Source organism: Suricata suricatta, chromosome 8 (genome assembly GCF_006229205.1).
Source record: "Suricata suricatta isolate VVHF042 chromosome 8, meerkat_22Aug2017_6uvM2_HiC, whole genome shotgun sequence".
Lineage (NCBI taxonomy): Eukaryota > Metazoa > Chordata > Mammalia > Carnivora > Herpestidae > Suricata > Suricata suricatta.
This window is the reverse complement of record NC_043707.1, coordinates 17,245,384-17,256,511: the sequence shown is the minus strand read 5'-3', so window position 1 is coordinate 17,256,511 and position 11,128 is coordinate 17,245,384. Positions and strand designations below refer to the sequence as shown.

The 11,128-nt window shown below is 50.5% G+C and overlaps 1 protein-coding gene across 1 annotated transcript in view; it reads left to right on the top strand.

The window, feature by feature from the left end:
- Positions 1-1,645: 1,645 nt before the first annotated feature.
- The window catches only part of ERN2 (endoplasmic reticulum to nucleus signaling 2), a 17,703-nt gene continuing 8,220 nt past the window's right edge, over positions 1,646-11,128 (top strand). Inside the window, exons 1-8 of the mRNA XM_029947758.1 lie at positions 1,646-1,750; positions 3,633-3,738; positions 4,111-4,144; positions 4,366-4,438; positions 7,742-7,814; positions 7,955-8,062; positions 8,348-8,449; positions 9,411-9,675. Coding sequence (XP_029803618.1) covers positions 1,664-1,750; positions 3,633-3,738; positions 4,111-4,144; positions 4,366-4,438; positions 7,742-7,814; positions 7,955-8,062; positions 8,348-8,449; positions 9,411-9,675 — 848 coding nt within the window. The 5' untranslated portion in view covers positions 1,646-1,663. The remainder of the gene's footprint in view (positions 1,751-3,632; positions 3,739-4,110; positions 4,145-4,365; positions 4,439-7,741; positions 7,815-7,954; positions 8,063-8,347; positions 8,450-9,410; positions 9,676-11,128) is intronic.

Here is an 11,128-nt window from a genome sequence, read left to right as displayed (position 1 = left end):
TTTTGTTTCTCTGAATCTTAAACAGTTTCTACAATGTATAATATTCATATCACACACACACAAAAATGATTTATGAGTTCATTTATAGGGTGCCTATGCAAATCAAGTTGATTTGCATGAGAAATGACTATGAATCCAAGCATAATTGACAGACGCAATGTACATTCCAAGGAAATATACAGTTGTATGAAACATAAAGCATAAAGGAGGGTTCATTTACACCCTCAGTAGCTTGGGTTGGTTTCTAGAGTAATAAATGAAGATAGGACCACTTTGCCAATTGGGAGCCTTGCAACAGCTAAGCGTGAAGGGGTCACCAAGCAAACCAAAGACTTTACGATGTACACGTTTCTGATGGAGGCCTTTCGCCACGACGCAGTTGGGTTTTCTAAGGCTACATTTGATGAAAACATGATTAGAGGGTGCTTTAGATCAGGTAGGTTCTTAAAAACAGAGCCTGCGGCAGGGATTCTTGCTCAGCAATGGGATGAACTCTCCAAGAAGCAGGGGAGGGGGGACAGGGAGTGAAGCATGAAAAACCCTACAGCACAAATTATACCAGAGGTGGTTCTACCTTGAGGCAAAGGGGCCGGTCTTTTGCTCCCCTGTGTCAGTCAGTCACAATCAGGAGGGCACGGGATGCTCCAGGCGACCAAGGGCAATTTTGTGGAGAAGCAGACACCTGTGGCCTCAGCAGTCAGTCCTTGGAGCAGCAGAAGGGTGGGGTTCCAGCCAAGCATGATTTAGTTGGGGTTACTTGGGCAAGATTAGGTAATTGTGAGCTGAGTACAGTATGGGTGGGGGCAGTGTGTGGTAGCAAGTGACCCTGGAGACACCAACAATGGTGGCATCTTTGGGGGTCAGAGGAAGGCTATGGGCCAGCTAGCTAATGAACTCTTCAGGGACTGTGGGGGCCATGACCAAGAAGGCCAGGGATGACAGAGAGGAGGAGGCAGAGAGAGAGTCAGAGCCCAGCTGTCTGATCCTCAGATGGGCAGTGATTTTTAACCAAGGAAGGAGAAATGCATGAGCCCAGACTTGACAACTAATTGGACCACTGCAGGCCCTGCCTGACCAAGTCAGGAGGTCCGCTTACAACAGGGTCCGTAACCACCACAGCAAGGGGGGCTCTGATGCCGCACTGTCTGATATCCAAGGTGTGGGGGCATGGAAGTCCTACAACGACAGGTACCTTGTGTGTCCTGCTTACTAGGCTGCATAATAGGCAAATATTTATTGAATGAATGAGTCCATCAGCTCACCTATATTTCATCACCTCTCAATGGAGGCTCCTAGCATAGTAACAGAGTGCCAGCTTGGAGGTCAGACGCTTGAGTTTGAATTCCAGCGCTGAGCCTCAGCTTTTCATCAGTAGTGCCGTGAAGATTGAATGAACTAAGAATGAAGGGTGTAGAGCCCTTGGTACACTTGGCAAGTGGGAAAGTCTCCACGTATGGCCTCCGCTGCTAACCTCCCAGAGCCACCTCTAGCAGGGTGACTTGGGGGTGAGTATGATCAGAAGGGAAGGGCGGGGGAAGGAGCAGGACGCCGGCTGAGGTTGCGCCCCAGCCTCTGCGTACCCAAGTGGCCCAGCCCGGGGGCGGAGCCTATTCCGGGCCAGGCAGGGGCCCTGGTGGCCCCTGGAGGCACTGAGGGACCGGCTATGGCGAGTGGGGCCCAGAGGGGCGGCCTTTGGCCCCTGCTCCGCCTCGGGCTCCTGCTCCAGCTCACCGACCTGCTCCAAACGCAGGTAAGAAGTGGGGCGGCTGCGAAGGCTCCCAGGTCAGGTCCGGGGGCAGGGCAGGGCAGGGGAGGGGAGCGGTAAGCGGGGCGGCGCAGAGGAACAACAGGGGACGCCTTGCCCTCCTCCGAGTCCAGGTGGCCCCAAGTCGGACCCTGGCTCTGGGGGGTTGCCACCTGGTGGGAGAGATTTATGTGCCAGCGTGGAAAGGCGCTGATCGATGGAACAGCCACCCCTCCTGTAGCATGGGAGTGCAAGTGGAGAGAATAGCCTGGGACCTGGGGGAGGGAGGACGGGGGCTGGGGTTGCTTGGCCTCCTAAAAGTCCCAGGGGACGTGGGATCAACTTAAGAGTCCTCTGTCTAGAAATGCGACCACACACCCAGTTTTACAAATTTAGGCGATTCAGCCTTTCTCCCTAACCCACGACTGGACCCTCTGGGTTCAGAACCTCTGGGATAAATAAGTAGGAGGTTGGGGATCGGGTCCAGCCCTGCCAGGAGGTAACAGTCTAGTTTTACAGAAATGCAGGGGGCAGGTAAAGGTGCCCAGACTGGAATCCACTGGTCTGGAACCGCTAACTGGATCATGGAGTTGGCTGTTCACACCATTCCCCTGGCCTGCTTCCAGCTCTGGGCCCACCCTCGGTTGCCAAGAAGGAATTCAAGCCAGGTGTGGCCACAGCAGGTGTCTCCAGAAAAATTAGAAAGACTAGAAATGAGAAGAATTAGAAATCCAGATTTTTAAAAGTGAATCTCCAATTTTAAAAATGGGTAGCTAATTAAAAACATATTTGTAAACATGGTGAGGGTCCAGCAGCTCAGCTGTGGGCAACCAGTCTGCAGTTTCTTCTCCGATCACAAAACAGGCTGGGAAAAGAAAGGGGCCAGGAGGAAGTTTGCTGCCTCTCCACCAAGACCATTGGCTCAGCTCCAAACCTGAGGGTCCTGAAGCAGGATGTGGCCTTTGCAGGGGTGCGGCGGGGCCACCCGGATGTTAGGGTTCCTGCTAGGTGCTCAGCCTCACCCTGTTTGCTCAAGGAGGGGCTACAGCAGGTGAGTTAGCCCTGTGGAGGCCAGATGCAAGGGCAGTTCCAGCCCTCCCCGCCTTGGCCACCCTGAGCCTTGGTCCAGGGGACCCCTGGAGCTGGCACCAGAAGCAGCCGAGCTGGTTTGGGGGTTGCAAAGGAGGTCATCCCAAGAAAAGCCAAACAGTGTGGCAAAGAAAAAAAAGGTTCCAGGCGCTAGAATCAGAGAGATGCCAACAGCCGTTCTGCATGCTTTCAGGCTAATTACCTAACCCATGTGAGCCTCAGTCTCTCTCCTGGGCACTGGAGACAATAGCTCTGATCTCATAGGGAGGCTGTGAAGTCCTTTAGCAAAAGCCTTCTTTTTTTCTAAATTTTTCAAATGTTTTATTTATTTTTGAGAGAGACAGCGTGAGCAGGGGAGGGTCAGAGAGAGAGAGGGAGACACAGAATCAGAAGATAGGCTCCAGGCTCTGAGCGGTCAGCACAGAGCCTACGTGGGGCTCGAACCCACGAACTGTGAGGTCATGACCTGAGCTGAAGTCGGATGCTTAACTGACTGAGCCACCCAGGCGCCCCAAGACCTTCTGTCTTCTTTGGAAAACCAGAAAGAATTGAGGGGTGATGAAGCAGACAGACTTTAGACACTGTGGGAGCCGCACCCGCCCCCCCAACCCCAGCTCCCACTGTAACATCTCTCTAGGGTCAAGGAGATCAACGGGGGAAGCCAGTCGCTTCCCCAATCCTGCTTCCTTCTTTGTCTGCCCCCGTCTGCAAAAGGGGAATCACAGCCAGCCTTGCAAGCAGTGAGGACAAAGGGTGCCCCTGGGGTCCTCAGAGGAGGTGACTTTGTTTCCCACTTCAGGTTCAGAGCTTCAGGCCAGAGAGCCTCCTGCTAGTGTCCACCCTGGATGGAAGTCTTCACGCACTGAGCAAGCAGACAGGGGACTTGAAGTGGACGCTGAAGGATGGTGAGCAAGGGGCAGTCATTCTTCCTTCCTTGGACCCTGAGTTGGGGGGTAGGGAGGTCACTGTGGCATGGAAGATAAGAGCCTGGGGTCTAGAATCCAACAAGCCAGTCTCTGTAGGCAGCTGCTCCACTTTCCAGCTGTGTGGCCTTGGGAAAGTTACTTCACTCCTCTGAGCCTCAATGTCCTCACCTGTAAAATGGGGCCAAGGGAAATGACCCTACTTCACAGAGTTCTTGGGAGAATTAAATTCCATGCATGTCAAGTGAGTGGCTCAGTGCCTGGCCCACAGGAAGCACCCCATGAATTTGAGCTATGCTTGTCATTAGGCAGTGTGGAGGGGGTTACTCATGCTTCATGTCCCTGTGCCCACAGATCCCATCATCCAAGGGCCCATGTATGTCACCGAGTAAGTGAATCTGTGGTCTTTGAAGGAGGGAGCATCTGGGAGATGGGGAAGCCACAGTTGTCTGGAGGGAGTTCGGTGGGCTGGGGGAAGAGGCATGTTGGAAGGAAGGGAAGGGGTTTGGATCTGGGGCTGTGTGGCGCCTCCTACTAGCTGGGGAAGACAGGGAAATGGAAACCAGAGGGCGTGAGTCTAACCCTCCCCTGTTCCTCTGTGCCCCACAGGACCGCATTTCTCTCAGACCCAGCCGATGGCAGCCTGTACATCTTGGGGACCCAGAAACAGCAGGGATTAATGGTGTGTTTCCTAAAGTACTTGGGACGGGAGAGGGCCTGGACTTCTGTTAGCCAGAGCACAGGGGGCTGCATGGTCGGCATCTGGGTGTCTTGTAGAGGCTCCGAGTGCATTATGGGAAGGCTGTCCAGAGGGGCCTGTTGAAAGGGGGTGGTGTGGTGGTTAGAGCTGTCTACAGAGCAGGTTGTCAGACCTCTGAGGGTGTCCCAGGGGCTTCTCTAGGACTCTGGGGGCTTTAAGGGGGGCACATCATTTGGGTTTGCCAAGTGAATAGGCACCCCAAAACTCAATGGCTGAAAATGCCAGCAACTTACTTACCTCACAATTCTGGGGGATGACACTTCAAGCTGGACTCAGCTTGCTCAAGCCTCTGTGGCCAGCTGCTGGTCCACCGATGGCTGTGGTGTTGATGGTTGGTGATTGGCTGGCTTTTGAGAGGGACACCTGGGCCACGTGTCCCTCATCCTTGTCAGGCATGCCTGGGCTTGTCCACGTGGTAGCAACAAGGGAGGCAAAGAGAAGGCAAGGCCTATGCATAAGCACTGGCTCAACTCTGCTTGTATTACATTCTCTAATGTCTCATTAGCCAAAGCAAGTCCAATGGCCAAGTGCAGACTCAAACGGTGAAGAAATAGACTCCATCTGTTTAGGAGAGCTCCCGCAAAGTCACCTAGCAAAGAGGAATGCACACAGGGGAGAAGAGGAATTTGTGGCCGTTTCGGCTGTCTTGTACATCAGGACTCCGATGGAGGGGTTATTGAATGTGACTCTGGGTTTGTCACAAGGGACGAGGTGGAATGTGCTAGGTTAGAATCATAGGAAGGCTGCCAGAAAGGTCTTAAATACGTGTAGGAAGCTCAACTGGCAAGCGATGTTGGTATGTCAGTCGGACGAGGTCCCAGCAGCAAGCAGATAGCACAAAGGTGTGGGCAGAGTGTGCGAAGCCACAGGGCCCCGTGCAGTGTCCCATGGCTCATAACAGTGGGAACAGTTATCAGCTCTAAGCTCAGAGGAAACAGGGACACTGGATCTTACGGTGTCCATGCAGAAGCGACACATGTCTCTTCTGCTCCCTTCCCATCGGCTAAAGCAAGTCATGGCCGTGTGCGCTTTAAGCAGGAAAGGAAGTACAATCCCACCAGGAACCCAGAAGAAGAACCAGAATATTTGTGAGAAGTGTTTCTCATCCTCCTGCTCTTCCTCTAGCTCCAATTTAAAATCCATGCTCTTTCCCAGCCTGTGATCTTGCAGCCAGTGTCCTCACTACCGGCCACTCTTCCTCTCTCTACCCCCGCCCCCCAGGTTCACTGGCCTTTTTGTATTCCTCAAATATGCCAGTGGGTAGCTCTCCCTGCCTAAGGCCTCTGCACCAGGGCCATCCCTCGACTCAGGGCTCTTCTTGCACATGACCTTATGGCTCACTTCCTCGCTTGGCTTGGGTTCCCTGGCCTGCTGCTCTAAATATCATCGCAAGGGGTGCCTCTGTGGTTGAACAACTGACTTCTGCTTAGGTCATGATCTCGCAGTTCATGAGTTCAAACCCTGCATCAGGCTCTCTGCTGTCAGTGCCGAGCCTGCTTGGGATTCTCTTTCTGTACTTCCCCTGCTCTCTCTAAAATCAATAAACATTAAAAAAAATCTTTAAAATATCATCTCAAACAACTCTTTCCCAGTTCTCTAAGTTGGTTTTTTTTTTTTTTTTGGTAGCATTTACTATTACTTGGTATTACATTATGTCTTTTTTTGTTTGTTTATTATCTCTCCCCTCCACACACCAGAATTGTAACTCTAAGGTAGGAAGGAACTTTGTCAGTCTTTGTTACTACTGGATCCTGGCCCCTGGCTAATAATAGGTGCTTATTAAATCATTGTTGAATGAATGAATGAACTTTGTCTGGCAATCCTCAGTCCCCCACGTTAGGTACCCCTTCACTTCTTGTGCTTCCATATCCCAGCATGAGCCATGCCTACTGATTAGAGGTTGTAATGACTCCTTTTGTTGTTGGTCCTGACTATGCCCCTGGGAAGCCCTGATTCTCTTACCCTCAGTACTAGAGTGTGGTTCAAGTGGCAAGAGTATGTGCAGTTTGGGGATTTTTGAAATTTTAATGTAATTTCCAACATAAGAAAGAAATGTGCAGGGTGCTGGGTGGCTCAGTTGGTTAAGCATCTGACTTTGGCTCAGGTCATGATCTCACAGTTTGTGGGTTTGAGCCCCACCTAAGGCTCCTTGCTGAGAGCTCAGAGCCTAGAGCCTGCTTTGGATTCTGTGTGTGTCTCTCTCTCATTGCCTCTCCCTCACTTGCACTCTACCTCTTTCAAAAATAAATAAATAAACTTGAAAGAAACAAACAAACAAGGAAGAAAAGAAAGAAAGGTACAAGAATAGTATAAAGAAATTCTTTATGCCCTTTACCCAGATTCATCAATTTTTAACATCTTATTACCTTTGCTTTATCATTCTCTCTTAATGGATAGGTGATAGATAGGTAGATAGATAGATAGATAGATAGATGATAGATAGATAGATAGATAGATAGATAGATGATAGATGGATAATGTATATACACAATTTATTTTTCTTTTATTAGATATAAAAATTTTAAAGTAATCTCTATACTCAAGGTGGGGCTCGAACTTACAACCCTGAGATCAAGAGTCACATGTTCCACCAACTGAGCTAGCCAGCCACCTCTATACAATTTCTTTTTTGAACTGTTCGTGAATGAGTTACAGACCTGCCTCTTTACTCCTCCAGGGGCACTATGTATTCCTAAGAACTGAGTATAAATGACCAAAAGCAGGACATTTAACATGAATGTGATAGTATTATCCAATCCACAGTCCATAGTAATTTGTTAAGTGCCCCATGGGTGTCCTTTATTGTTTCCTCATCCAGAATCTGACCCAGGATCGCCTGTTTTTTGGTCATCATGTCTCTTGGGTGTCCGGAACTGTCTGGAACCGATCCTCGGCTTCTCTGAGGCTGTCTTGGCCCTTGAAGCACCGAGATCTCTGCAACTGTTTAGAGGAGGATGTCAGGCCAGGACCATCAGGTGGCATCTTGGGATGGAGTGTGGGCTTTAACACAGTTTGTTAACAGGCTGTGTAGCAAAGTGGTTAAGTGTGCTGGCTCCAGAAACTGGCCACCTGGGTCCAAGGCCCGGCTCTGCCATTTACCAGCTGTGTGACAATTGCAGAGTTACTTACCCTCTCTGGGAAGTGAAAATTATAATAATTGTACCTAGTGAGTAGGTTGTATCTGTTTTTCTGCTCTTACTCCTTCCTGGAAATTCTTCCTCTCAGAGGCTGCCGTTTACCATCCCCGAGCTGGTTCATGCCTCCCCGTGTCGCAGCTCTGATGGTGTCTTCTACACGGGTAAGCATCTCTCCAGCCTACAGGTCCAGATCAGGCAGGGACGGGGACCTAGTCACAGGGGGCCAGCTGGGCACAGGACAGCAGGCTGCATACCCTGTCCCAGGCCATTCTGAGGGCTGTCACATTTTCCACCTCCACAGGCCGGAAGCAGGATGCCTGGTTTGTGGTGGACCCTGAGTCAGGAGAGACACAGATGACACTGACCACAGAGGGTCCCTCTACCCCCCGTCTCTACATCGGCCGAACACGTGAGTCAGGCCCCAGCAGCATCCCAAACTGTGGTCATCCAGCCCCCTCTTTTGGGCTGCCCAGGCCTGACACTTGGCTATCCAAGTTGAATCCAGGCCAGTCAGTCTGTCAGTCAACAACCACTGAGTGCTACACAAGGAGCTGAGGACACAGCAGTAATCCAGACAGACTGTGATGCTCACAGACTCTGGCCTCCAAGAGGGTGCCAGATGGTGCCCCTGGGGTTGGCGAGGGAGGGCTATCATGTGGGTATTCTTGGTAACTCTCCTTCTGTGCACTTGCAGAGTACACGGTCACCATGCATGACCCCAAGTCCCCGGCCCTGCGCTGGAACACCACCTACCGCCGCTACTCAGCAGCCCCCATGGATGGCTTGCCTGGAAAATGTGAGTGCTGCCTTTCTCTGGCTCCGACCTTGGAGCGGGGTCCCCAACTCAGGTAACCCTGAGTGTCATCTACAACCAGGCCCCACCGCATTCTGAATGACATACCCTTGATGGATGACCCTCCGTGAACCCCTTCACACCCTCCCTGATGCCCCCAGTACCCTGAGCAGTCCTAACATCCTAACTCCTCCATATTCCCAATGAGCTGAGCCAAGTAACTCTGGGTGACTCCCCTTGTCCTGAGTGACTCCAAGCAACCCCCAAGCACTCTAAGGAGTCCCCACATGTTCTAACTGACCCCCAGTGTTGAATGATCCCTGAGAGATGATCCTAAGTGACCTCCCCAAGATTAACTCCTCTCAGATAATTCTGACTTCCCCCTTAATATTATGACTGCCCCACTCAGTTGACTGAGTGACCTTAGAGGTGCCCCTCAGCGACCCCTTGTACCCTGACTTCATCATTTTGCATGAGGACCCAGACAAGTAACCCTGAAACATCACCACTGACACCCCAGGGCCCCTGACTAACCCCTTCACACTCTAAATGACTCCCAAGTGACCCGCATGCCTCCAGGCCTCCCTGATCGACTTCTCCTGGGTGACATGGCATCAATCAGACCATGATTGACTGCCCCACATCCTAAGTGACCTCTCTCAAGTGACCGGGACTCACACATCTGAGTCACCTTCAGATGACCCTGACAGATGGCTCCATTCTACACAGCTTCCCAGTTGACCCTGACCGATCCCCTGACCGATCAAAGTGACCCAGTGAACTGTGACTGACCTTCCCACATCCCCATAAGCCTCCAGGTGATCTCACCTGACCCCACATACCTGAGTAGCCCTCCTGATGGCTTACCTCAGGGCAGCTTCCCCACCCCCGCCCCCCAAGGTGCTCTGAGATGTCTCACATCTGAGCTCCCTGGGCGCATCTCCCCAGCCGTCTTTCTTGGCAGACATGAGCCACCTGGCATCTTGTGGGATGGGCCTGCTGCTAACCGTGGACCCAGGAAGTGGGGCAGTGCTGTGGACCCAGGACTTGGGCATGCCCGTGATGGGGATCTACACCTGGCACCAGGACAGCCTGCGTCAGCTGCCCCATCTCACGCTTGCTCGGGACACCTTGCATTTCCTCGCCCTCCGCTGGGGCCACATCCGACTGCCTGCCTCAGGCGCCCAGGACACGGCTACCTACTTCTCTGCCTTGGACACCCAGCTTCTGTAGGTTCCCATCCCCGGGGACTGGAGAGGAGCCCTCTGGGCAGGTGTGATGTCTGAGCATGACAAACTTGTACAGCTGAACCAGGGGCCAAAATATTTCAAACTGGTTATTTACCAAACTGATGAGCAGATAACCAGTGCTCAGCACCATCCCCCAGCCAAGTGCCCCCAGGACCTTCTGGATAGCCCTGCTATTCAGCAACTGCTGGGATAAAATCTCTCTCCTAGAGGGGGCCTCCAGGTCTCCATTCCAGTGTACAGATGGAACTTGTTCTCCTTGGAAGGTGCTCTGCCTTAATTGTTAAAGACTAACTACTATCCTCACTTATAGTACTGAATACCCTAGAGTCCCCATATTAGGAAATAAAGAGACAGACTGGTAAAATCAGGGATTATCTATTCATTCAGTTCATTACGCAAATACTAATTGAGGACTTACTGTGTACCTGTCACTTGTTAGGCTCTGGAAGTACAATAATACAGCCAGTGTTCCCATCTACAGAAATCTGAGTCTAGTGGGGGGAGACAAGTGCGTAAGTGGGCAGTTATAATATGGTATGATAGAGAATAATATAAGAGAAGTATAAATTTGCCATGGGAATATATAGGAAGGGTACGTAAATTGAGACCAGGGACAAGAGGCAGTCATGGAAAGCTTCCTGGAGGAAAGGACATCTAAATTGAAAACTGAAGGATGAATAGAAAATGAGAGAGAGAGAGAGAGCATGCATGGCAACCAGGGAACAGAAATTAAATAAGCCTGGAGTATAGATCTGAGCGGTGAATAATATCTGAGGGTGTTAATCAGGGATTTGGTAGGATCATTTAAATTGTTTGGACATTTTCTCCTAAGGCTAAGGAAAAGTCATCGAAGGGTTTTAAGCAAAGAAGTGATTTGATCATCTTTTCATTTTAGAAAGACAACTCTGGGTGTAGTGTGAAGAGTATCTTAGTGAAGAAAGGCACACATGGAGAATATCGTGTTAGTTCAGGCATAGACTAGGATGGAAATGCTAGAGATAGAAATAAGTGGAAAGGAAGAGATATGAAGAGAAAAAACAATAAGAATTTGGTCATCAGGAGTTTGATGATTATGAGCAAGAAGTCAAGAGTCATGCTCAGGTTTCTAGAAGCACATGGGTGCTGTTGTTTTCAGAGGTGGGGAGCTCTAGAGGAAGAAGGGGATAAAGAGGAGGAGATAAGGAATGAAGTGACAAGGTCAGATTTAGAGAACTGAGCTTTTGAAAGAGGCCTGTGCTAGATATATATTTAGAAACCATGACTATAAAGCTTGCATCAGTTAGCTTTTGATGTATAACAAAACACTTCCAAAGCTTAGAGCTTAAAAACAATGAACATTTATTATTTTTCAAGATTCTGTGGGTTAGCTGAATGTTTTTCTGATCTGGGCCATCTTAGTTAATATCTGCAGACAGCAGGTGGTTTGGCTGAG